At 41.5% G+C, this 26,608-nt stretch overlaps 2 protein-coding genes across 5 annotated transcripts in view; one reads left to right on the forward strand and one right to left on the reverse strand.

The window, feature by feature from the left end:
* The window catches only part of mark4b (MAP/microtubule affinity-regulating kinase 4b), a 50,423-nt gene extending 29,808 nt beyond the window's left edge, over nt 1–20,615 (forward strand). Inside the window, 13 exon segments of the mRNA XM_054597582.1 lie at nt 107–177; nt 649–705; nt 1,016–1,252; nt 2,022–2,141; nt 2,238–2,337; nt 2,673–2,782; nt 3,048–3,243; nt 3,353–3,573; nt 4,124–4,227; nt 7,859–8,137; nt 14,055–14,099; nt 16,733–16,767; nt 16,770–20,615. Coding sequence (XP_054453557.1) covers nt 107–177; nt 649–705; nt 1,016–1,252; nt 2,022–2,141; nt 2,238–2,337; nt 2,673–2,782; nt 3,048–3,243; nt 3,353–3,573; nt 4,124–4,227; nt 7,859–8,137; nt 14,055–14,099; nt 16,733–16,767; nt 16,770–17,065 — 1,871 coding nt within the window. The 3' untranslated portion in view covers nt 17,066–20,615.
* A 304-nt stretch (nt 20,616–20,919) lies between these two features.
* Nucleotides 20,920–26,568, reverse strand: ckmb (creatine kinase, muscle b). Of its 4 annotated transcripts, none has more exons than XM_054608404.1 (9): nt 26,463–26,568; nt 24,972–25,084; nt 24,698–24,794; nt 24,280–24,434; nt 23,866–23,998; nt 23,571–23,742; nt 22,850–22,973; nt 22,355–22,544; nt 20,920–21,466 (listed from the first exon to the last, which is right to left on the reverse strand). In XM_054608404.1, the coding sequence occupies exons 2-9, from the start codon at nt 25,062–25,064 to the stop codon at nt 21,288–21,290; spliced, it is 1,143 nt and encodes a 380-aa protein (XP_054464379.1). In that variant the 5' UTR covers nt 25,065–25,084; nt 26,463–26,568; the 3' UTR covers nt 20,920–21,287. The 4 variants fall into 4 exon arrangements, with proteins under 4 accessions (XP_054464379.1, XP_054466639.1, XP_054465185.1 ...); XM_054610664.1 differs by lacking the exon at nt 26,463–26,568 and adding an exon at nt 25,940–26,085 and having other exon boundaries at nt 20,926–21,466; XM_054609210.1 differs by lacking the exon at nt 26,463–26,568 and adding an exon at nt 25,845–25,929 and having other exon boundaries at nt 20,926–21,466.
* Nucleotides 26,569–26,608: the final 40 nt, after the last annotated feature.

Below are 26,608 nucleotides of genomic sequence, written 5' to 3' on the forward strand. Positions count from 1 at the left end.
AGAGATTTTAATAAAAATGTTTTTGTAAAACATTACCAAACCTGCCTTTTAAACAACTTCCATGCCTGCCTGAACTACAACCAATCTGTTTGTTCCCCCCCACCAGGCGAAGTGTTCGACTACCTCGTGGCTCACGGCAGAATGAAGGAGAAAGAGGCCAGAGCCAAGTTCAGACAGGTCAGTTAAACCTCACTCCTTACCTCACCCGTCCTTGTGCCTACATTATGTCCCCAGTCAAATGTTAACATCTGACTGCCAGCCATTCCTTGTGGTTGGAGAACTGAGCTCAAAAAAATCAAGTCTGGACTGAAGAGAGGAATATGACGTATACGTTCATGATGCTAACTAAACATTACAGGAGCTGAAATCCGGGCTTCTTGAGCTCTTATGTGACTCATCGTTTATAGTTCCTGCTTTGAGTGTAACTGGGCAGAAACCTACAGAAGAAAGAGTGAATTCTGCCGCTGTTGTTAAGGCCCCATAAAACAAACATGAGGTGTGATCGCACAGCAAGAAGTCCAGTCATGCACTTTGTATTTGTAATGTTGAGTCATGAGAGGGCGTTGGATTGAATGAATAGAGCTCCCAGTTTATCTTCCATTTACATGTTAGTTATGTTCTATCTTTGGTTGTTTTCTCTCTCCTCAGATTGTCTCGGCGGTGCACTACTGTCACCTGAAGAACATTGTTCACAGAGACTTGAAGGTGAATATACAACTGTATGTAAAAATCTGTGAAAGTCAATCTATGTCTCAATCATTGACCCATATTAAACAGACTATGTATTACCTTTAAACATATTGATCAATGAAATAGTAACAGACATTTATCTTGAAGCTGTTATCCATGCAAAATGCATGGCAGCTGCCAAAGTGTGACGTAGGAAAAGCAGTACATCCTGTATGACAGCACTGAAAGAATTAAAAAATATTTAAGTTGAAATTATGCAATACTCTTTCAGCACTGTTTTTTTCAGTATTTTTCTGTGTTTCACCATCCATGTTGTTTGGTGCAGGCGGAGAACTTGCTACTAGACGCCGACTCCAACATCAAAATAGCCGACTTTGGCTTCAGCAACGAGTTCACTGCGGGCAGTAAACTGGACACGTTCTGCGGCTCCCCACCCTACGCCGCCCCAGAGCTCTTCCAGGGGAAGAAGTACGACGGTCCGGAGGTGGACATCTGGAGCCTGGGAGTCATCTTGTACACACTGGTCAGCGGGTCCCTGCCCTTTGACGGACAGAACTTAAAGGTGGGTGAAGTGCAACAAACATGGCATGGGCCAAACTGTAGCTTTGTTTGTTTTTTGTTGTCTTTCTTTACTTATTATTGGTATTATACCAAAGAAAAAAATCTGTATTAGGATAATCGGTATAAATAACTGATTTTTCAATATTCAAAATAATTAAATTGTTAGATAGTTATATTTAACTTCACAGTGAGGACAGCGTGACGTCAAAATTGAAAATATTCCTTTAAAGGGGCTCAGTACAAAATTCAGAGCGTATCTATTGCCTCCTAATGGCTCTCAACATGGCGACACAGGAACAACTGCTTGCAGCTAACAGTTTTTTAACCTGAGGGGGAACCAGAGGGTGGACGCTCCGCTAACCGCCATATGAGCCCAGTGCTAGTGGCGGCCATTAGCTAGCCAGTAAGGCACAACAGAGGGACTACTAAAGTTCACTAAAATGCAATCATGGGTGGCCCTGCAAGTAAACGAAGCGCAGAGTAGATTTAACATCAGAGAAGACATTAAATCCTGCTTACTAGCCTTCAGTCTTTTTCCTCGCTCCCTTTGTTGGCACATTACAGCATATCTCCCTTATAGGAAATCAGCTCCATTGGAGGTTTGTAACTACACAGGGGACCTTAAGTCACATAATTGTGCATTTTCATATCATATCACATGAGATTTTGCCAAAAAACAATCAACTATTTAAATATAGTCCTGTTCTTTTTATTAATTCGGTGTCCCTGTAGCAGAAATTAATTGTGTGTCAATTGTGTGTTGCGTTCAGGAGCTGCGGGAGCGTGTCTTGAGGGGGAAATATCGCGTCCCCTTCTACATGTCCACAGACTGCGAGGGAATCCTGCGCCGCTTCCTTGTCCTCAATCCTGCAAAGCGCTGCTCCCTGGAGGTGAGGAGGAAACAATGCAGCAGTTACAACGCGGCATGAATTGACCACATTAGCGTTTAAATATTGAGCTCTCCTTCTCTTCTCTTCCCTCGCCAGCAAATAATGAAAGATAAGTGGATCAATATCGGCTATGACGGCGAGGATCTGAAGCCCCACACAGAGCCTGTCGAGGACTTGAACAATACCAGCCGCATTGGTGAGAAACACAGACTTTTACTATTCATTTATTGAACCTAATCATTGATAACAAAATGATAAACTGTTGCGTTACTGTAACATTAAACAGAAATTATAGTCTATACTAGAGATCCAGCATATTGCACCTCAAAAAAGCTTCCTTTGCATGAACGCCTATCATAATTTAGTCACCATTAAAGCCAACCAACACGGTGCTACATACATGTGTTATGTTCAAGGTTCACACCAGGCAAACACCTTTCATAATTGTGCAGAAGGTCGACCTGCCAGATTCCTGAGCAGCTTGTCACTTGCTGTTGATTTACTTTGTTATTTCATTTGTCTCATTTCCAGAAGTGATGGTTGGGATGGGATTCACCAGAGATGAGATCAGAGACTCACTGTCTAGTCAGAAGTACAATGAGGTCACTGCCACATACCTGCTGCTGGGACGCAAGAACGAGGTGAGCGCAGCGGCTCTGCTTGTCCTCTGTATTTAGGTATGAGGTCATGGTTCATGGCTTTATTGGACAGTATATCTTTTACCAGATTCGCTCATATCTTAATAAAGTTAAAGCAAGTCTGAAGTACAAAATGTTCATTTTTTGGAGTTAACTGTCTGCGTCTTAACACGGTTGTAGCTCGGCTTGTTGCACGTTGTGACGCTTTAATCAACCTAACCAATGCCGGACTCCAGTCATATTGAACGTGTGGATATTTCCCTCTCAGGCGGACGGCAGTGAGTCTCGCTCCGGCAGCAGTCTGAGTCTGGCTCGTGTCCGACCCAGCACCATCACCAACGGAACAAGCAAACACACTGCTTCCTCCTCCTCCACCTCCTCCGGCGGGCCTCCTTCCTCCACCGGCCACAAGGCACAGCGCAGCGCCTCCACCTACCACCGCCAGAGACGACACTCTGACTTCTGTAAGGCCGGATAGCAGGATCAGTGACGTAGTGATTGGTTGAGTTACATTCATTCTAAATGGGTGAAAGAAATCCACCTCACTATGAACTCTTGTTTCCCGTCTCTCAGGTGGTCCAGCAGTTCCAGGGTCCACACACCCCAAGCGGAGCCCCAGTGGGGTAGGCGAAGGGGCGGGGCTTAAGGAGGAGCGGCTGTCGAGCCGCAAGCCGAGCACCAGCACTGTTGGCTCCCGTAGCATCCCGACGCCCTCCAGTCCCATGGTTAGCTCTGCCCACAACCCAAACAAGGCAGAGATACCCGACCGGCGCAAGGAGGCTAACGTGACCACAGTAAGGCTATTTTGTGGGTGTGACCTTTAATCCCTTATCAACAGAACATGTGCAGATGGCAGAATCCTGAATCTCTCCTAATCCCATTACCTCAGATTACACTACACTGACACAGATATTATGGAGACTGCAAACATTCACATCCTCCGCAGTTTAGAGAGGAGTTGAGCAGTAAAACACTTTACATGAATACGAAAACTATGAATTCTCCCTGCAGGGGGAACCTAGAGATTCTGGTTGTTCAGTGAGATTAGCTGGGGCGAGCAAGAGTTTAGAGAATGTGAAGAGATGATAAACTGAGATAAACTCTTTGATGTTCTGTACGGGACATACAGACCAGACTCGTTGCGGTCTGACGTCAAACAATCAAGCCATGGAAGTCTTTACTTTTCTTTAAAACTGGCCGGAGTACCAGACAAGGAGGTTTTACAAAAGTAGGGCTTTTCAAAAAGTGTAGGCATAGGAAGGTTTGATACATGATTTTCACTTTGGAATCTCTCAAATGGAATGTTGTGTTTGTAAAACATTTTCCATTTGATTCTTTCTCCAGAATAACGTACCTGCCAGTGCCATGACTCGAAGAAACACGTACGTGTGTACGGACCGGTCCAGCACTGAGAGACACTCACTGCTGCAAAATGGCAAGGAAAACAGGTGAGAGGAGGAGCATCAACATACGTATCATAAAAGATGAGCAAAGTGCCCCTAAAGTTGGCGCCTATTAGGGACATCATTCTGTTGGCTCTTTTTCTTTTCTTTATTCTGTCCTCAAATACCACATAATTGTTGTATTTTGCACCACAACAAATGGCCATGGAGCATATTTGTATGAACAAATAAGAAGCAATCCTTAAGGTTTCCTCAGCATCACTACGTATGGGAGTCTGTTTTGACTTTGTGCAAGCTTTAAATCTCACCTCACCCTTATGTATCTTAATCCCCCGAAGGACTGCAAGGGGTTGAGATAAGGTTAAGGTTGGGGAAAAGTTTGTCAATGAAAAAAAAGAAATTGTCAAGAGATTACATTTTTTTTGCCCTGTTGCATCTCATTAAACTTGAGGTAGGAAATGCGTTCATATTCATAGTAATTACAATACGAAAGGGTATTTCAAATGAATGTTTGCGCCGGTAAAGCTTGTCTCTTTCTGCACAGAGCTTAGAGAGTGTTTGTCACACACACGTTTTGTCTCTCAAGAGAGGATAAAGGGCTTAAATTGTGCATGAGTGGGTTCGTCCACGCGTGTGTTTATGTGCCCAATATGAGCTGGCTGTTGTTGTGACAGATGGCTGTCTGCTCGTCGGTGTCGGAGCATGGCAGCCACAATCTCTCTCCCTTTTTTCCCCCACTATGGTCACTCTCTCACTTTCTCATTTTCATTCTGGCTGACCTGTTTTTTTTGTCCCTCTGTCTCTATGTCATTCTGTAATGTTGCCTCTCACAGGAAGAGCCAGGAGGTGGCTTTCGGTCGTCTGTCATCTGACCTCCAGTAAAAGTTTTTTCCTGCACAGATGGAAGGGCAGGTCAGGCAGAGGGTGTATGGCATGGATAAAGAGTTTTAAATCTAAGAATTCATGGAAAGCAGCAAAGAAAACATAAATGTACAAATACGTTTTTAAAAAAACGTAGTATTAAAGCTGCATAAAAATAAATAAAAAATTGTTGGCTGCAAATAACGACAAGAAGAAAGTAAAAAAACAAACATCCAACAGACTTGCTGGTGTTTCATAGTCAGCTCGGGTTTTGCCCCTTTCCGTTTCGATTTGAAGTCACACCCAACGCTTTTACATGCAGGCACTACAGCGAAGTCCTGGAGGGAAAGAGTGACAGGTAAACGGAGGGTAGGGATGGGGAGATACGAGAGGGAGGAGGGTGAGGAAGAGAGAGGGAGCGGGGCAGAAAAGGGGAGGGGAGCAGGATGAAGTGAGGACCCGGCATTGTGCCAGCGTAACCCTCCATTTGCCTCGGAGGCCTTGTCAATGTGATGCCATGTCAGAGTGGTTGATGGCACAAACATGTGCATTCACACACACACACACACACACACACACACACACACACACAGTCACATTTAGTTCAAAATCGACTTGAAGATTGCGTGAACTATAGTGGCAAAGGTGCACAGGAGAGACACAAAACACAGATTTTCTACACGAGGGCGTGCATGTGACTGTAGTTAATCATATTTAATTGATATAAAACACACAGGTCCATGCATTAAACACACATTGCTGTGTATACACACATTACACACACAGACACTAATCTGATGACACTGGAAGATAAGAGACCTCATGCCAAGACACACAGTACTGTAGCTGCAGCCCATAAAATCTACCGCTGAGGTACTCTTACTAAATTAATATGATTATGTGATGTAGCATAAAGCCCTCAATATGCTTTGAAATATACATCAAACTCAACAACAAATACATAAGAGAGAGTACAAAACACAAACTCAACAATAAATGCTCACAGAACTCAGGACAAGAAAATACAGACAGAATGAAATACAAACTCTAATACCATAAATAAAGATTCAGCAGTTAATTCTTAACTGCGTGAGTGAACCCTTCTGCAAAAACAGTTTTCAGTTTGAGTTAAAAATGATCCCGGTCAAGATCCTTTTTTGAATTCTGGATGTAAAGAATTTCACATGTTTATCCCCCAAACCAAATGAGGATTTACATAGAGGCATCTTACAATTCACATTGGATGCTCTACTTGTCAATTTTTAAATATAATTAAATTAACTTGATTGTTGCATGAAACTGCATGAGTGCATGAAACTATTTGTGCATGAAATAGTTTGCAGTCTTTTAATAAGTCTAAAGATAAGCGACCCTGCTCACTCTTGACAGATATTTCCATGTACATACTGTCGAAATTCATGTCATTATACTTATTCAGTCATAATAATCCTTGTTTATCTTCAGCTATAAATTACTGAAAATGTTTTGAACCATGTTTGAGAACAGGTAAACAAAGATTTATTTTTTTAAAGTCTAATTCAGTAGGAATAGCGGATTCAATCACAAATCAAATCTCACTCTAAATAGTCTCAACCCTCCTATTCATGTAAATGATTTACTCTCATAACTTTTTTTTTTAAATGAAAATCTGTACTTCCCTGTAAATGTGAGTTGAACATGGTTAGTCTCTCTCCCCCCTTCCCCCACTCTCCTTCCCTCTCTTTTGCACCAAGTCAACCTCTCGTCTTCCTCCTCGTCTCCTCTAAACATTTTGTTTTCGGCCCTCACCTCTCGATCCTCTCCACTCCCCTGCAGTTAACCAGCAGGCCGCAGGTTCACATTGACGTTAAGCGATTTTGCAGCGGCTGCGCTTCAACCTAAGTCGTTTAATGGTTCTGCCCCACTTGAACCTTGTGTGTTGGTGTTATCTAGAGCGTTATGAAAAGCAGCCTCAGGCCGTGTGTGTGTGCGTGTGTGTGTGTGTGTGTGTGTGTGTGTGTGAGAGAGACAAGAGAGGGTCCCAGTGTGTGTGTGTGTGTGTAGAGCATTTTGGGTCACTTTTCAGAGATTTGGACTAACTGTTGTGATGTGATGGCTCCCTCGTTCTTTTTACATTTTCTGTCTGTGGTTGCTCGTTGAAAACTAAAATTACCTCACAAAATAAATAGCCTCAAAGGAAAAACATATTCCAAACTACAAAAAGATATGGAATGCTTTGTAAAATGGCAGGAGGTACTATAATGTGAGGTATATGTGAAATACTACGTTAGCATATTACAGCCATTGTATGAAAAAAATATATATTATGAAACTGGGGGGTGAGGTCATTTTCTGAGAAAAAGTTGTTAAGTTGTATATTTACTAGAAAAAAATGATATTTTCTGAAATCGTTAATTTAGTTTTTCTCTGAATACACCCAATTCACAGCAATGTCTCTTCGAAGTCTGTATGTTTTTGATAATATGGCCTAAAAATCAGGAGTATTCCCTGTTGCTAAATCAGATTGCAAAGTACTGAACCACATACAAAGTGAAGCGATGGGGTTTCTTAAGAAAAAAAACAACACTTTTTTTCCCGCATGAATTTATTATTTATTATTATTATTATTTATTTTTTTCTCTTTCAAAATGTACAACGTTAATCTTGGAAATTCTGGGTCTCATCAGCTTCATATTTAAAAAAAGCTTCTTTTTTTCCCCTTACTATGGCCCTATGTTATCGTCGTAGATTCCTCCACAATATCCTTCCCTTTTTAAATTGGAAGGATCATGATAACAACTATCAACCACTGTTCTCCCTCCTCCTCTCCCTCCAGTTCCATATCCCACCGGCTGCCCCCGGCCTCCCCCTCCACCCACAGCATCGCCGGTGCCTCTGGGGCCTCCTCCTCGTCCTCCACGCCCTCCTCCCGCCTCTCCAGGGGATCCACGGTGAGGAGCACTTTCCATGGGGGGCAGATTCGAGACCGCCGCCCCCCCTCCCATGCTCCCCCGGCCTCCCCGACGCTGTCCCACGATGCCAGCCCGTTGCCACACGCCAGGACCCGGACCACCACCAACCTGCTAAGCAAACTCACCTCCAAGTTGACCCGCAGGTAAGGGGAGAAGCTGGGAGAAGGAGGAGTAGAGGAGAGTATAGAAGGACCAGGAAGAGATAGAATGATAACAAAGAATACAAATTAACCTTTAACAGCAGGGTTGTTGTTTGTTTTTTTGCTCATTCAAACATTTGTGAGTATTTGTTAAGGATTGTTTGATGATTGCTGCTAACAATCTAAATGTGATAGCAGACAGTCTGTATGTTTACAGGCCTTTAACTGGACAGTGTAGCTCCTCTGGCTGTTAACATGTACATGAAGATCATTTAGCTGACCTTGCTGCCTCTCACCTTCTCTTCCTTAACCAGTACTAACCTACCAGTCTTTCTTCTCTAATGATAAACCTGTACAGGCCTCAGACCTGGGTCTAATAGTGCTTTAACATTATTCCCTCTTTATTTTACTTGCTTACCAGCTGCTCCCTGCAGCATTTGCTTTTGAAAACCTTTATAAACCCTTATGAAATAGCACCTAAGTTTTATGATGGGACATAGACAAAAGATTATTAAACGTCTTAAAATGTTCTTCATGTTGTGTCCTTAGCAACAGATACAAACAGGACAGCAAAGTAGAGGTGTTGTTTACAGAACTAATATATTTTAGGGGTTTAGATGTAAGGACAGTCATTTCTGATGTTTTAAATTAATTCATAGAGAGAGAAGGGGCAAACCAAACCATCCAAAATGCCTGAGAGAGAGAGAGAGAGCAAAGGGAAAGATGTAAGCCCAGGATTTAGGAATACAGTTACAGTTAACATTACCCAAGTGGTTCTCCAAACCGTAGCCTATTGGACCCAGGTCTGCTGCTCAGGTGGACATACTGTATGTCTGTCCCGGTCAGTTCTGCTGCTTATTGTTGCTTTATCTGTTGGTTTGTTTGTTTGATTCTTTAACAACTTTTGCTTTTCCTTGCCAGTCACCTTCCAGTCTTCTTTCTATCCTTCTTTTTCCTGAACTGCAGCACATACAGTTTGATTTGTACTTCTCTGCCTCTTCTCCCTGTGCTTCTTACTGTCTGTCATTTCTATATTGTCTCCCCCCCCTACACTTCTCTTTTGTTCAATGTCTCTCTGACGTTCTGCTGTTGATTTTCCTTTTTTTCCACTCCATTCCCCTCATCCTCTTTTCATCTCCTTCTCTTCTTCCTCTCTCCTCCTAGGGTCACTCTTGACCCCTCTAAACGTCAGAGCTCAAACAAGTCCATGTCGGGCTGCACCCTCCCACAGGGGACAAAAACAGTTAGTAAGTCTTCCTTTCCCATGTTTTCTGGCTGCTTCTGTCTGTCTGACCGTCTGCCTGCTTCCTGCCAGCGCCCTGTCATTCCCCTCAACCCCTCATTCGCTGTCTGTTGTCGTTTGGAGTTCAGTTGTGCAAACATTTATCTGAGGAAAAGCTTCTCTACAGGCAGGAATTTTAATCGCCGGTTGCGTTAAATCAACCTGCAGGGCTTTGAAAAGTCCATCTGTACTGACGTGAACTGGAAAAACCTCTTTTTCTATATAAAGACAAAGGAAAGTTAATTTTCTTCTTTCTTTGATGCATTTTCCACATTAAGTTCTCAGTAGTTAAGTTAAAGCTTAAAGAGTTTTATTAAAGGCATCTTAATAGAAGTGGCTGCTTAATAAAATCTTCTATTATAGTACATGTAATTTAATATCACAGTATTGTTATATAGTAAGTATTTTCTGGCAATTACATTGTTTATATATGATGTCTATGTGGCTAATCTAGTGAATTAAATTCAATACTTGGGAAATGAAGCAGGGTATCTGCTGCTCACAAAATAGTCTTCAAAGGCATTTAATTCAGCCCCCTCAAAAAAAAAGTAACCTGCCATCCGTGGGCCATTCAAATCACGTGCGTCATTTTAGGTGACAGTCCCTCAAAGCAGCACAAACATGAGCTAATTAATGCAACGTCCGCCAGCAGTTCAAACTTTATTAGTCTATCTTTTATTCTTTTTTTATGAACTCAGCCATCTTATTTTCATTCGAAGTACAAAGAAAAATTCCCATTGTGATTCAATTTTATTTTCAATGTAAAATAAGAAAAATGTTTGTCGGGCCACCCTTTAATTGGAAGTCACTGCTTAAAGTCACTGTCTTAAATTTCAATTGATTGATGGAAATTTAACGCAGTTCACAAGAATGTGTCATCCTGTAGAGCAGCTCTGTCTCAAAACAGAATGTTTATGTGACTTCAACTCTAATCAGCAAGCTGCCTGCTTGTCTGTCCGTCTCTCTGTCTGTCTTTCTGTCTGGACTGCTTGTGTCTCTGCTAACTGGGCTTTATGCTGTAGCACTCACTAGAGATTTAAGGTGGCACAGCACCTTTATCTGCTTAACACAACAGTATTTTTTTTTCTGGGACAAGGGGTGAAGATGTTTTTTAATAAGTGGGTTTTCACATTCACCCCTATCATTTTGAACACACGAGTCTCACACAGTTTTTGTTTTTTTGACTAAACAGCCCTATGAAGATGTGCGTGTGTTTGCGTGTCGCCTGTACCAGTCTGAGTCATGTAATCAACGGCATACGTTTGCCCATGCTGTTAACAAATGAGCAGGACCGTGGGATCTCTGCGAGCAGAGGATCCAGGGGACATGACCGGGTCTGTTTAGGGTTTTAAGGGCACATATTTCTCATTCTTGTGTATCATTTGCAAAATTTAGACAATATGGCACCACTTTAACACATTACCAGGTTTCCAGTTTGATAGAAAATGTGCAAAGGTTTCTGTCCGCAGCCAACTTTTAACACCGACATTTGGAGAGACTAGCAAGAGTATGCTGTATTAAAAAATAATCCAACTGAAGAACACAGTGTTGACAACTCTTTTCCAATGAGAGTAGTCAGCAGCACTAGCTCCAAGAGTCACTAAATCTAGCGAGAAAGTCGCCATGTCAGCAACACTGACAGCCCATCCCTTCAGGTCTGCCTCCAAAGTCATGCCCAAAATGATCATAATGAGCGCAAACAACAAACATGGCTATTGTTAGTTTTCACAGCTGTTAAGCTAGCAGCTTGTGGAAGACTCAGATGAAGAGCAATGAGTGCGCAGGCAGAATACGCACAGGAAGGCAGATAGGCCGTCTGATCATCACAATCAGGCCAAATGAAATGATTTGACAGACTTAATACAGCCCTACGACAGCAACACAAGCTAGATATTTTTCAAATAACTACAACAAACTTAAAAAAAGAAATGTTTCTAAAATACACCGTCGCTCTGGTTGTATTTAGGCATGGACACCAGGGCTTTGTACCTGTACCAAGAGACTATAGAGTGCAGTGTGAGAACAAAACAGTGTGTTTATTTATTTATTATAAGTTGTTACAAACATGATTTTGCTGTCAAATATTTTGTTTTGTCCGACCAACAGTCCAAACCCAATAATATTCAGTTTACAAATGTAGGAGTTCAAGAAAACCAGCAAAGTTTTCAAGTTTTAGGAACTGGAATCAGACATTTTTTGAATATGTTTTTAAATATTACTCAAAACAATTGTTGCACTAGTTCGTTGGATCACTTAGACAATATTCGCAGTGTAAAGAGCAGGGATATTGTGGTGAATAGTAAGGCGGGTGAACTATGACTTGATAGCAATACAAAGAAAAGATAAGGAAAACAGGTTTAAACTCTTAAAGGAATAATTCACGCCCAAAATGATTATTTCTAGAACAATTACTTGAACTTGAACTACCTTTTAATTCTTGACACATGCGCCTTTACTTAAATCTTTAAACACTTCCGCATAAACACACTTCTCAGTGTGCAGGAACGCTACTCTTCCAGGTTTATGTCTCATAAAGAGTATGTTTTAAGCAAATTTAAGGTGATACAGTAATTGATATACAAATGATCATTTTGAGAGTTAAGTTTTAATCTTTAGTTGTAAAGATTTGTGTGTGGGTGAAAAGAATCGAGTCTGCGTCATTGTAGCCTTGAACCCGTGACATTAGGAGCACGCGGCGTGCGTCTGAGCCCTCTGAAGGACCAGAACGCTCATAAGAAGCCTGCACCAGTCATCCCGACTGACTGACCCAGCGTCACCGCCGTTTTAAATCAGGATTAGTTGCGTAACCAGGATTTATCCCTCTCTTAAACAGGGATCTTGCACAGCTCTCCCTCAAGATACAAAGCAGATTGTCCTGTCACACTGCCGCGAGCTTCTCCCGCTCCGTCACTTTCTGCTCCTCATTCTCTCTCTCTCGGTTCTCAGCCTCAATGCAGATTGCACAATCTGGCTTCACATGCTGTACAGTTCATACACAGATAGTCACTGCCTCGATGCACAAGAGTCTGTCCAGTCTGCCACTCTTTACACACAAAACAATTTCGATTTTACACACTTATATTCTTCCTTAAGGATATGATGATGCCACTTGCCTTGGTCTGGGTCACCTTGGCAACGCCCTCGAGGGGAGGAGCAAGGTTTTTTTACTCGCTCACTTTTCTTTACCCCGTCGAGAGAGGGAAGGTCATTGAATCCAGACGGGACAGTTTCAAAACGTTTCCATCATCACTGTAGAGTACAGTGAAGTAGCTGATGCAAGATTTCAAAAGATTTGTGTAGCTACCTATTCTTTAATCAACATGATGGTGTTTAGAGTCAAATTTTCCCACCAAGAGTTGCTTGAATGAGATTAATCCAACAGTTATTACCCTCCAAATGTTTCCTGGATAATTATTTAAATATAATCATTAATAAATGCCGAGGAGTATCCAAGGGATTATCTGTTTGGATTAGCAGGGATCTGCCCGTCTACTTAAAGAGAGGTGACACATTTTAAACGTCTAAACGTGTATTTAGATCTAAAGCCACAGCCCTGTAATAGCTCCTCGTTTAGAGCCAGGGTCACATTAGAGTAGGTTTCATTTTTTTGTAAATCTATCAATGAAACTTGCTGCTGGCTCCACCAGGCCCCGCCCCCAGTTCCTGGAATGGCGATGAGGTTGCCATGAAAAATAAATCCCTAAATTGACGCACAGAAAAATAGCAACAGTAGCCCCCGGTGGCCATGGGAGGGAAGTGCAGTAAGCTGCTTCAAACTCTTTAGTAGCTGTTAGGTGGAGAAGTCTAGAAGTTACTTTGATCTAAAGCACCCTACAGCAACCGAGGGGTCATGCATTACTTTTGCTCTTTTCGGTGTATTGAAAGGTTGAAGGGTGTAGTTTGGTAGAAATATAATAACTCATACATGGAACTGCTCACAACAAGATCCGTAGATTGTTTTGAGTAACCTGATCATGATTTCTTGAAAGAGACATTTCTGTTGAGTTTCCCATTATGTTAGAGAGAAGACCGACATCTCTCTGGCCGACATCTCAAATACTCAGCGACTCGCACCAAAACAATCTAGATTTATAAATAGAGGTAAGAGGGAACTGTTTCTTTAAAACGATGCCTCTAAGATGTTATTAACACATTGAAAAAATATATTTCCTTCACAATAGCTTTAAAAACACTGCTTTTGAAAACCAAAAATGAGTTACACATTCTTACACGTATATCTTTTGACACACTCATTTGTGCTTTTATGAGCATTATATTAGTATTTGTGTGAGTCTGGCCACCACTGCAACACACAGTGTTTTATGTGTATTAAGACCCGGTCCTCAGCTCTGGATCCACTCCCTCTACATCTGTTTATGCCTCTCATTTGTTTTGTTGGTGGCTTTGACATGTTGTCTCCCATCCATCCAATGTGTCCAGTGTGGTGAGTGTAGGTTGGTGATGATCCATCTGTGACTTGAAAAAAAACCGAGTTGTTGTGCTTGCGTGTTGTGGTTGACGTGGATTGACTTACATAGCCATGCAGCAATTTGTAGCACTTAAACAGGAAGTGTGTGTGTGGGGGGAGGCCCAATAGGCCTATTGATTCCTTACGGATACGTTTGTCTTCCTCTTGAGGGTCACAGACGAACCTGAGAGAATCAGCAGATCTCCGGTCACAAGGTGAGTTCACATTTACATTTTCTCTCCAACACTGACGACCAAAGTGCAATAGTAGAACAATCTTACATTTCCTGTGTCAGCATTACAAGCAGCCTGCTTTTCATAATTTACCCAGCAATTTGCAGTGTACTTAAAGGATGTTTTAGGTCTTTAATTTACTCCTCAAACTATAGATTAAGAAGATGTTTTGTGTTCTTATGTGGCTGTTGTCAAAAGAAGAGTTAACATTTTTGAAGAGTTTATTTGCTGTCTTTCCAAGAAAGATATATGTTGTATCTTGCTAAATCTGTACCAAAACATGAGTGTAAAAACAGCAATTGGTTTATGTACAGGGATTATGTGCTGGATTATTTCTTGGCACATAACCCCCATTAAATAGCAAATTAACATTATACACAAACAAGATTTAACGTGTTAATAAATGAGCTTTAGAGGTACTGGTAGGTGGAATTTGTTTCCTCAAGATAGAGCCAGGCAAGCTGTTTCTCCCTGTTTTCAGTCTTTATGCTAAAATAACTAGCTGCTTCTTCAGCTACATATTTACTGTACATATAGGTGAAGTCAATTAGCAAGAAAAACAAATGTATATGTATGGTATATATATCAGCAATGTTGAACTATTTAATTAAGTTTCTGCCTGACTGCTAGTGTGAAAGTAATTCAGTTGTAGGGCTTAAATAGTTATCCGTTAATCCTTTAATCTAAAATGTATTTACAAGGATTTGTTGTATACAGAGAACCGTTGTTTTCCATTGCAGCTGTAAATGTTTTCATTCTTAGGTCTGACTGAGATCTGAGAAGTTTTCTTCTGATCATTTTTCAAACATTAGAAGTCTACATGGATTCACACTTTTCCTTGTGATACAACAAGGCTTCCAGCACAGATACTGAATTATACTACATTTTTTGTCATGATTTTTTGTTAATCAAACGTTTCTCTTTGGTCTTTGGATGTGGTGAGGAAACAAGGAAATACAGTAACATGTAGATTTGTAAGCTTGAATGAAATAATATAGAATCTGATTATGAATGTTAGACTTCTACGGAAGCCCTGAGAGAAAGTGAGAAAATAAGATTATTGTGATCCATTGTCTAAGTTTGATCTAAATTGTTTTCTCTACTGCGTTTCTGACGTAAGAAAAGGTGAAAAAGGGTTCTGCCCTATTTTTTTTTTTCATCTGTGAAAACTAGTAAAAGAAATTTGGCAGGTAGAAATGAATTTGTTTGTTCTTGTAATACTCATCTTGGCCACAAGATGCTGAAGTGCATCATTACCCAATGTTTTAAGTACGACTGAATGCATTCATGCATTAAAACTCAGCTGAATGAAAACATGAACCCTTATAGGCCTATTTAGTACAGGTGGTAGTTCAGTGTCCTGTGGCTGAAATGGGTATTACAACAACAAACATAATGATCCTGCCCATAAAAAAAATCAACACACCCAAACCTTTTTTTGAATCCTACATAAGCATGTTAAGAATGCAAAATAACCATTTTAATTATTAATGCAGGGAGACACTGATTACAAGCTTTAGGGACAATGCTGTAACAGAAATACATAACCATTAAAAATACATAATTTTGACTGACTGTCAGTTGATTACCTGTTGTATTGATGGATTAAATCCCAAGATATTTACGAGGAGTCACAACAAAAGCATCTAGTAAACGTAGACTATAGCGGTACTGATCTTGTACTTTCACCTTATTTACGCTGTATTTTCTCAGGGAATATCAGTGTAATGTTATCCTTGTGTTACTAAAGGTCTTGTGCACTTCCTCTCAGCTGCTTCAGCCGAGTCTCAGGCTCAGGCTCAGGTTAGAAACAGCAGGTAAACCAGCAGAACCAGGCTAACGCTATCTAGCAGACTGTGGTGCCCCTTGTGGTAGATGATCCCTGCGGGTCGAACCGTTGATTTAAAGAACAGAAAAATTAATTATAATAATAATTGTCATAATGTCATTGTGTCTACCAACAGCTCAGTCCAAGAAACTGTGTTAGTTTGTGTTGTGTGTGATTTTATTGATTTATCTGTATAGTATGTTATTAATTATATACATTTTATTATTAACTCTCATTAAAGAACAAAATAAATGTATAAGCAGTGCCATACCTGAGCAATTAACTTGAGGTGGGTTTAATTTGCATATCCCTTTGGTGTTGTACATTCATTGTAAAGTATTTTAAAAAAAGAGATGTTGGACTATAAAATACAAATTTACCAATCAGTGACCTAGATTGCTATATAGAGATATAAAAATCCAACAATGTTTGATATTAATTGTTTTTTTTCTTCTCCCCTTTCCCCAACCACTCATGCATTCACATTCACATTCATACAACCATCATTTCACTTGCCTTCACTTCCATCACACATACATCTCATTTTAACTAAAAAACCTCTGTATTCATCCCTATTTATCCTTAAATTAATGCTCCTTCTTTCATATCACACCTCTCCTCCTCCTCCTTTATTTCTGCTATCCACATCTCTTTAACCCCTCAAACCCTCCCACTGAAAACACGCCTCATCAACCTTGCCCCGCCCTTTTTTATTTATTTAAATCTTCCTACATTTCCTTCTACCATCCTCCTATTTGCATCGCCCTTCTCTTCCACCCCTTTCCAGTCGCCATCTATCTGGGCATCAGAAAGCGGTCGAGCCCCGGACCCCCGATCCGGCTGGGATGTGAGGGTGCGGAGCCCCCGCGACCCGGCCGAGGTGGTGCTAGCGCTGCGCGAGGCGGCGCAGGGCTGCGGCTGCCAGGTCCACCTGGCCGGGCCTTTCCTCCTGTCCTGCACCCACGGAGCGGCCGGCGCCCGCGTCGCCTTCGAGGCAGAGGTCTGCCAGCTGCCCAGCGGGCTGGGCCAGAGCAGCGGTGTGAGGTTCAAGCGCTTGTGGGGGGCGCCGTTGGCCTTTAGAGACATCGCCACCAAAGTGTCCAAGGAGCTGGAGCTCTGAGGGCAACAGGGGGCGGGGCAGAATGAAAACCCACAGGACAGGTTGATGAATGAGGAGGAGGAGGAACAATGAGGAAGAAACCACTGCCTCCTCCTCTTCCTCCCCTGGGCTCCACCTCATTCCGATGCGGCTAGCGATGCCTCGTCTCCGCCAAAGACCCTCTTTTTCTGATGCCACCAATCACAGCCAGAACAAGTGGACGCACAGACAGGGATGGACCGCCGTCGGCAGACTGGATGATGACCCTTGACCTTGGAGCTGTCAGTGACCTACGACCCCTGCTTGAAACGCACCACCACCTCCATATTATGTGAGCCCATTGAGTCAGGTTGTTTTTATTTTACCTTTTTTTTTTTCATGTTTGATGATAAGAATGATATTGCTGAGAATGTTGGAGATCGATGATTTGCTGTTGTTGTTGTTGTTGTTGACATTGTTATTCCTAATGTATCATATTTGTTGTCATCATTCCTTTTTAAAGAGCTGCTATTTAAAGAAATGTTTTGATTTTTTGTTTATGGAGTTTATTTTACTCTTTAATGCTTTTAAAAATGGGTCTGAGAATGACACCTGTTGTCATCCTCTGAAGCAGACGTCACATATTTCAGAAGTGAGGTCGCAGTCTGACCTCCGGCCTCTAGAGGGAGACATGCAGAAATGCAGAGACTTGAGACAGACTGAATGGAGCATTGCAGCCTTTCTGCCCATCCACCCATAACGGCCATCTACTGCTCAGCTGGGAATTGATGTTTGTTTGTAACATTTCTGGTAAAACGTTGCCTCTCTGCCTGCTGTCCATACTGAATTCTCTGCTGTGTATTGATAGCTTGCAGCTGAGAAGCTTAAGGAGGAGGAAAGCTGTCTGATAATGCAGGACCCAGCTGATGTGTTGTACTTGATAACCTGATCATTTGAGATATTTCTCTGCTCCTTACATATACTCTATTTCGCCCCAATATTTGTCCCATGCTACCCTTTATTACCAAGCAAAAGTCCTCTCAATTTTTAAGATTTTGTTGTTTTAAAGTGCATAGTAAAAAACGCGATCCGCAAGAGGAAGCGTGGTTTGAGTTTTTGTAACACAGCAGCATGACTCAGCTGGATTTTCTGACCTGAAGGTGGATGTACGCAGAAAAAATATTTTCCAATCAGCAGGTTAAGTTTATTTAGATTCGAAAAACTTGCTTTGTCAGCCAATCAGAATGCCTTATTCTGAAACCAATAGGAGCTGTTTAAAATAATTTTCAATAAAATATAATCAGTTTAACATTAAACAAAACTACATGTTTTACCAATGACAAAATGAAGCACATATCGTATGTGATCACTGATTCCCTGGACAACTAATAAGATTAATTATGTGCCCAAAATGTTAAAAAATAAATTGAAGGTCTTAAGAAATTAGACAAATTGACTGTTGTATTAATTACTGGTTAAATACAGTAGTATGACTTTCTTTCAACTAGTTCCAGTTTTTATCTGATTTCAAACGTTATGATACAAAAAAAGAATACAAATCTTCGCACCTTTTTCCTGCGAGGCTGCAGACATAGTTCAGTAACCCGATCCAACATAAAGCTAAGCATAAGTATCCACAGATTTGAACCCCACCTAAGGACGTGTATGTTTTAATAGATCACCTTATTTTTATAATTTTATCTCTTCTTCAAAAAACACTTTTCCCACACACATGATAATAGCTCATACTGGTTTGGAGTTAATGGAGGAGATGGGGCTTTTACTGGTAGCACTCAATAATACCAGTCTGTCAGCACGCCACCGCCATCGCTTCGCCTCAAATGTAGTGCAATACAGCCCCAAAGCCAAGAATCTAGACTTGAATAAGCATAGACTCAATAGGGCGCCTTGTTTGATTTACTTTATTTTTATTTTTTATAATGCTGATATGTTCTTAAAATTCATTGGGCACTTTTTTTTCTCCTTTTTAGCCAGGAATTAATTGTACTGTACTGGCAGTTTTTTTAATTAATCTGTATTTTTCTTTTGTAAATTGTTATAAAATAACTCTGTCTCACACATTTAAAGCTCACTGAAGTGAATAATTCGCATTCTGAATGCCCATTTCTTCTTTACTTGCATGTACCTCTTGGCATCGTTCACTCCCCTCAGTGAAACGGGGGCTTCAGGTGTCCAAAGTTATATTCAAGTTACTACAAGGAACTTTCATTCTGTGATCATTTTGGCGGCCCCTGTGAACAAAAGTGTTGAGAACTACCTCTTCATGTTGTAAAGATCCTCAGCTGCCAGAGTCCCTTTAGAAAACCTCATTTTCTGCAGCAGTGGCTCTGACAGTCTGCCCTGTGCGGTCCTGGTTCTGGTTCCTCAGTGCCTTCCTTCCCTCCAGCAAGCCCAGCAATACAGCCTGGGTCTCCAGCTGCGTGTTGTCGGTGTTGGCTCCCAGGAAGTGGGCTTTGAGTTTCAGGTCCTGCAGCTTAAGAGGATAATAATATAAGAATATCCACCCTCACTATATAGAAATAGCCAATCTTCCCACTGCTGGTCTTGTTTACTTATATAGGTCATATAGAGGCATCAGTATCGGTTAACAGTCTCAACCAGTTTAAAGTTCCTTGTAGTAACTATAAAGAATCTGGGATCGGAACATTCAAAATGTCAACCTGTCTACGTGACATTAAGTCAGTTTTAACAGTTTTCTTTCATCCAATATTACATTATTTTGAGTTTTTAACCTCAGCAACACTTTTGATACTTAAACTGTAGACATTTCCCTCCGTCGACCAACCAGGCTGCAGCACTGCTGAGACGGGTTTGACTGTTGACCAATCAGATTCCAGTATTACTGTAAGAGGTGTACGACTGTTACCTGATCAGACCCCTGATTCATTAAGTGACTGTACAACTTAAAACTTGCGACGTAATGAGGGAGTGGTTTAGGATGAGACATTGAATGACGATTGAGACATTTTCTTTTATAAAAACACTTTGATGATCATTGCAGAATAAAGCTACCAAGATTTGAGAGAAATACACACGGTTTGCCAAATTGATCATATATTGACTAAGACTATGACCAAATTCAAAGGTGGTTGTACTTGTATTGTAACTATACAGTCAAGCAATTAGAAACTTGTACTTTTAAAGTATGCAGCATATAGCAGAACACTAATACGTAAAAGGAAAAGTTTAATGATACAGCGGATTGTTGATCTTTACAGCTGTAAAGTCTACAGGAATGTATCTGTTAAATGGGAGATTTCAGCCGCAGCAGGTATCCACCACTGTCAGAAAATGTGGAGCTGTGACTTAGGGCTATTTTTGCAACAAAAAAAAAATTCTGTGCGTGTGTGTGTGTGTTCAACTTGGCCTCACTCTCCGAACCTGTTCTGTAGATACAGCTAGGGCCATGCTTTAAGGCTACAGTTCTGTTGTATAGTGTGTTTGAAGCCGTCGCTGTTATCAAGAAAACGTAATTTATGGGCTTAAATTACGGAAAATGATCGACCTGCAATCCTGCATGTCTCCTAGGAAATAATGTGTGACACAAAAATAAAGACTTCAACCTCTTCCATATTTTGTGTATTTTGTTTATGTCTTTGGAGTGGCATCCAGCCAGTTTCCTTGTTATTGTGAATTGTTGGTGTGTGTCTGTGTGTCTGTGTCCTTCTACACTTATCTTTGTGAGAACCGTGAGTTTTAGACCATCAGAGTGAGGACATTTTTGCTGGTTCTTTATTTTTTAAGGATTTTTGTTTACTTGTGCCTGTATAAAATGTATCAGTAGCACATATCTCTATCAATCTGTTATGAGTAGTTGCAAAATATCCATGTGTGTTTCCCATAAAGACAACATGAGAGAAGGTTTGATTGTTACATGGGGCATCATTTAATTGTCCAGTTATTTTTAAACAACCAAAAAAACATTTTCTTTCAGTGCATAGCAGTTGCAGACTATGCATGGATTGATCCCAGGATGTTAAAGAGAAGATGGGGAGAGATGTGATTAAAGTGGCAGGAAAGTAGGAACCAAAGACATTTGGTGATGAGTAAAGTTGACAGAATTGAGTAAGAAAGGAAAGAGTTGAGAGAAAAGTGGAGTGTCTTCTTGACGGAAAGAAATAAGTAGAAAGTAGGTAGTTGGCCGAAACCAGATATAACTTTACAACAAGGCTACCTGTTCATTTTTTATCATGTAAAAAAGACAAACGCAGACAGTCATTCAGTCACTGGTTGTCTGTCCACTTTACTTCTGGGCGGGGATCATGCCGTCGATGGACTCTCCCTTCTCAAGCTTCTTCTCCATCTCAACCATCAGCTTGACACCGTCAACCACCAGCTGGACCTGATCCACCTCGGAGGAGCCCAGACGGTCAGCGTTGGAGATATCGAACACACCACCCACGGAGGCTGTGTCCACACCACCTAGAGGGAAAAGTAGTGGAGAAAAATGAGCTCTCTTTCTACCTGAGGCACTCCCCCACCCCCTTCCTGAGACTAGAGTGACATTGAGGTTAAAAGCTACATTGTTAAAGTCGGCAAAATGTTGCGGCCTGACTAACTCGAGCTTAGTAAGACTGTTTCTTTAATTAAATAATTGTAATGTGTGTTCCTCCGTCACTCCAATTGTCACTGGGAAACTGCAGAAAAACAAGTAAAGTCAAGTACTTCCTGAATATTTCTCTCTGGGTATTTTTGAGTAAATAAGCCATTAAGTAAGAAGGAGCAAGATATTCATGTTACTAACCAAAACAAATGGAAAATATAAATACAAAAAATATATTTAAGAAAGCCTATTAAAGTTGCAGTGTGTAGGATTTAGCGGCATCTACTGTGGATGTTGTGTATTGCAACCAACTGAAACTTGTGTGTAGGAGAACTATGGTGGCCAATGTAAAATTGTGACTGGCCATATCCAGAGCCACAGTTTGGTTTGTCCGTTCTGGGCTACAATAGGAACATGACGGCTAGCTCCGTGAAGAGAACCCGCTCCCTTTGTAAATATAAACGGCTCATTCTAATGTATTGCAAACACAATAATTTGTTAATATTTTATATCCACCAAAATGCAGCACACTCTCCCTTTGAGTCTTGATTAATCCTGAAACTAAACTATGGCAGCCTTTTTGTGCTGACCTAAGGGTGCTAAAGTGTTTCAGTTAGTGTTTTTGCCCATTAACTTAATTTTTTTAGCAAATTTCCTAATATTTGCTAATAAATGCAAATTTTGCGGTGAATTCTTGTCCCATCCAGCTGTGTTATGTTTAAAGTTTGACTTTGACATTTTCTTTGTCTTTATTTATTTTTTTGTACCTGTGCCACGCTTCTGCAGACGCAGCCTGGTCAGGATCTCCCCGAACTTGGCATGTGTGCTGAGCTTGGGCAGCTTGACGTGCACACCACCGCGCAGGCCAGTTCCCAGGTTGGAGGGGCAGGTCAGGACGTAGCCCAGATGCTCGTTCCACATGAAGCCGTGGTTGTGCTTCTTGAAGATGGCCTCAATCTGAGCGGTGACGTGGAAAGTGAAATGAATAATGCATGATGGTTAAAATATATCCAGACTGATGTCACTATATGCTAACCAAACCTATCTGTTAATAAGACATGAATTATTATATTTATTGTTGTTTTACAGAAGTGAAATGTCTATTTAAAGGGTTTAATAATTCCATCATGTACATAATTACAGCACAGAGAAAGTATCCATGAGAATTTGATTTGCATGTAAAGGGTGAAATTACTTTAACCCAGTTGAATTGTGCAGAATGTGTCAACATAACTGTGCCTTTAGATGTTTTTGTGTTTTACCTTCTGCAGGCCAATGCAGAAGCGTTTGAAGACCTCCTTCATGTTGCCTCCCAGCTGCATGGAGATCACACGCAGGTGATCCTCCTCGTTCACCCAGACCAGGAAGGTCTTGTTGTCGTTGTGCCTGGAGGAAGAACATCCAGCTCAGTTTCACTTGATTTGCATACAGGACAATATGTTCGCGAGCCAATAATTTGATACAATTTGAACAATGTTGCAGGAGTACGATTGGGTAAAAAATATTTCTCAAAATGTCTTGCAGAAACGTGAAAGTAAACCTCCCTACCATATAAGCTAAATACCTAACCATGTGAATTATCTGATCTGAGCTGTGGATCTAATTTGTAGGATGTCAAGCCACTGTAAGGGCCAGTGTATGCTGCAGCTGTGCACACTGTGCTTTGGTTTTCATGACACACTTTAACAGATGTTTGAAAACAGGAATATTCAGGATTTTCATATTAGGGCTGCAGGAGAAAGAGACAGATGTTGAAAGTTTTAACGGTTGGCTTAGGTAGATGGGAGACTTTAGATCAGAGGGTGGTCGTTTGTTTGTGTGTGAGTCTGTATTGACGTGTTTATATGGGAACATCAAATCTGCTCTTACAGTTGATCATAGCACATATGTGATCATCTATTTGCTATTTAAACTGGGGGAACCCCAATAACGTCTTATTTGTAAATCCATTTTCATTTCATTGCCATTCTGTTTGTTGCTCACCAGATGCCTCTGCCATCGGGCCAGTCACGGGCCATACCAGCGCAGGTCAGCAGGGGGGACACGGGCTTGTCGAACAGGAAGTGATCATTGATCAGCAGCTCCTGCTCTGCATCGGTCATGCCGCTCAGGGGGTAGTACTTTCCCTTGAACTCACCATCCAGAGTAGCCAGGGCTGAAAGGAAAGAACCAAGGAATGTGGACAGAGGAAAAGGGAGTCAGTCTCTGACAAGTATATCCTACAAACCGTCATGTTAGACTCATAGATTAGCATTGTTGTCATCAGGTTGACACTCACCCTCAATGGACAACTTCTCAATGCCTCTGCGCTCTCCACGGCTGTTGTGGGGGGGCAGGGTGAATCCCTTGATGCTGCGGCCAGTACGAACGCGGCTGGACAGCACGTAGTTGGGGTCCAGGTCGTCACCACCCTGAGGGAATAAGGCAGGACAGAAAAACACAACAGGCACATTATTGTAATATCGTAGCCATTGTTTTTGATGTCTTATTTAAAAACTTGCTTGCTTCACGTATGAGGAGTTGGACTGAGTTTTATAACAGTACAGCAGTGGATACATGGTTTACTGAAGTTTACTTTCTTGATATTTGAATTGATAAATGAATGGCCATTCATTTGGTGTGGAAGCTTCCCTTCCTTCCTAAAGGTGTGCTGATCTGTGACAATACCGTCCTGCAGGTCTAGACTGCTCACCTTCAGGTTCTCGAAGTTCAGGTCGGTCTTGTGCTTGTCGGTGGGCTTGTATCCGGCATGACGGTCGGAGATGATGGGGTCCAGCAGATCCTTGAAGACCTCATAGGACTCCTCATCACCAGCAACGCAACCCACGGTCATGATGAAGGGGTGACCTTGGGGACAAGGGGGAGGATGGGGAAGTTGGCAACAATGCTAGTTCAACTTTGATGATTATGTATGGGGGGATACTGATAGGTCCTCTTATGCCTGTACCACCATTAGACGGCTTTAGAGGCAATCCATAACCATAACATAATCATTACTCATATTTGGCTACATATAGTGCTCACTTTGGTTAAGTTATGTCTCCTCAAACCCTATTTTTTGTTATTTTTGTTAGAGTTAATCTCTATGCGGATGACTTGCTCCTTCTTACCAGGATTGTCAACACCAGTCTGGATGACGTCATCAACGGTGAAGCCGCTGGGAGTGGACTTTCCCCTCAGCTTTCCATAGATCTCCTTGGTCAGCACCTACAGCAGGTGACACCCAGGTCATTGATTATACTGTAATGTGATTTCCTTTTATAAGTATTAGTTCCTTTAAGTATCTTAGCACTCAGAAAACCTTCTGGTTCTAATGGCAATGTGCAGGATGTGTGTTTTGGCTGAGTGGCCATAGATAGACAATGTCAGGGTAGTGTTTTCTACCTTGGCCATGTGGTTGTTGTGCAGGGACAGATCGGGGAACTCCTCGTCCCCTGAGAATTTCATTTTGTAGTCGTTATGACAGTTCTTCGCCATGGCTGCGATTCTTACTCCACCTGGAAAGAGATGAGAAAAAGGGGAGGTGTTATTTTTTTAGATTAGAGAATTTGGAGTTGTTTTACAGACTCAAGTCTGTGCAGTATTCAGGCACTTGTTGCCCTATTGTGTTAAATCAGAAGAACATTATGGAAGCAGCCCTGAAGAGGACAGTTTTTATAGTTTTACAAGCTACAAGATGTATTTGTCAGAATCATTTTTCTTTCTTGCAGTGACTTAACAAAGCAGCCTGAGACACAAACATAGTGAACCGGTGAATACCATATTTCTTATCTGGTATTTCTCCAAGTTTTTCAAGTGCCTTGTCTATGAGTCTTCTAGTAGAGAGGAGACACCGTCTCATTCTGTTTTTTTTTTCTGTCTCTTCTCCCTCTCTCTCTCTCTCTCTCTCTCTAGCTCTCCCTCTCTCTAGCTCTCCCTCTCTCTCTCTCTCTCTCTCTCTCTCAGCTGTTCTCTTTACATGCTTTCCTCCCAGCTGTCCTGCCTCTCTGCATGTCTCACCACCTGTCTCTACCCTCACAGCAGAAGATTATTAATAGTGTGGCTGTGCCCCATTTGTCCTGCACACCTCCCATGTCACATTTAAATGAATGATTTTCGCTTCTCTCTCTTACTCCATTCAGCCTCAGCCTAATGCAAACTTAGCGTTCGATCATTCTGCAATACTTATGTGGTGTAAAAAGGACTTTGGTACCAGAAGCAATAACACATTTAACTTTAAGCCCCAAAATCATATTAAACTACTAATAACTTACTTACTCCGAATGGAAAAAACTTGAAATGCAAAGATGGGATTTACAGAGCTGCAGCTGCAGAATCAGTCAGGATTAATGTGTTAACAAACTTCTAGTCACCATTCTCTATCTTTTACGAAGCCAATCTCTCTCTCCGTCAGACAGAGTTCTGCAAGTTACTGGAGTTGCAGTTGATTGATGACACCTGGTGCACTGAAAGGTCAAAGCATTGCATGCCTCACAGATGGCCACCACAACTCCCATGACTAAATCAAGCGCCCTGAACTATTCGAAGACGCACTTAAAGTCTGCCCTGCTGGCGTCAGCAGCAACAGCTGATAGTCAGTGACACCTCACTGCATACTAGTGCCATTTCCAAGAAAACCAAGAGCTTCAAGAAGTTTCACTACAATGTGCACTGATACAAGAATGATCAGAGTAGATTTGAATAGTTTCCATTCCATCCAGGTTTTCATGGCTCCAGTGTTCACCAATGAAGGAATCTGTCTGACAGATATTTTGTTAAAAATGTTTCCTTCTCAGGAAGAGTTGTCTGTCCATACTGATATAGAATAATCCCCACTGTCTTTCCCTTGGATTTATGAAAGAACCTGACTAAGCATCAATTTACTTATTTGTTTACCTGCTTAGGAGAAAAGAAAGAGGTAACAGATCCTGGGATCAGATCCTGTTCACCGAATGTAAGGGTTGCCCAACTCTGCCAGATGATGGGCTTAAGTATTTATACCTAGAGCTCTGTGCCTATTGGCTGACTAGACTCGGGGTCCT

The sequence above is a fragment of the Anoplopoma fimbria genome, chromosome 1 (assembly GCF_027596085.1).
Source record: "Anoplopoma fimbria isolate UVic2021 breed Golden Eagle Sablefish chromosome 1, Afim_UVic_2022, whole genome shotgun sequence".
NCBI classification, from domain to species: Eukaryota; Metazoa; Chordata; class Actinopteri; order Perciformes; family Anoplopomatidae; genus Anoplopoma; species Anoplopoma fimbria.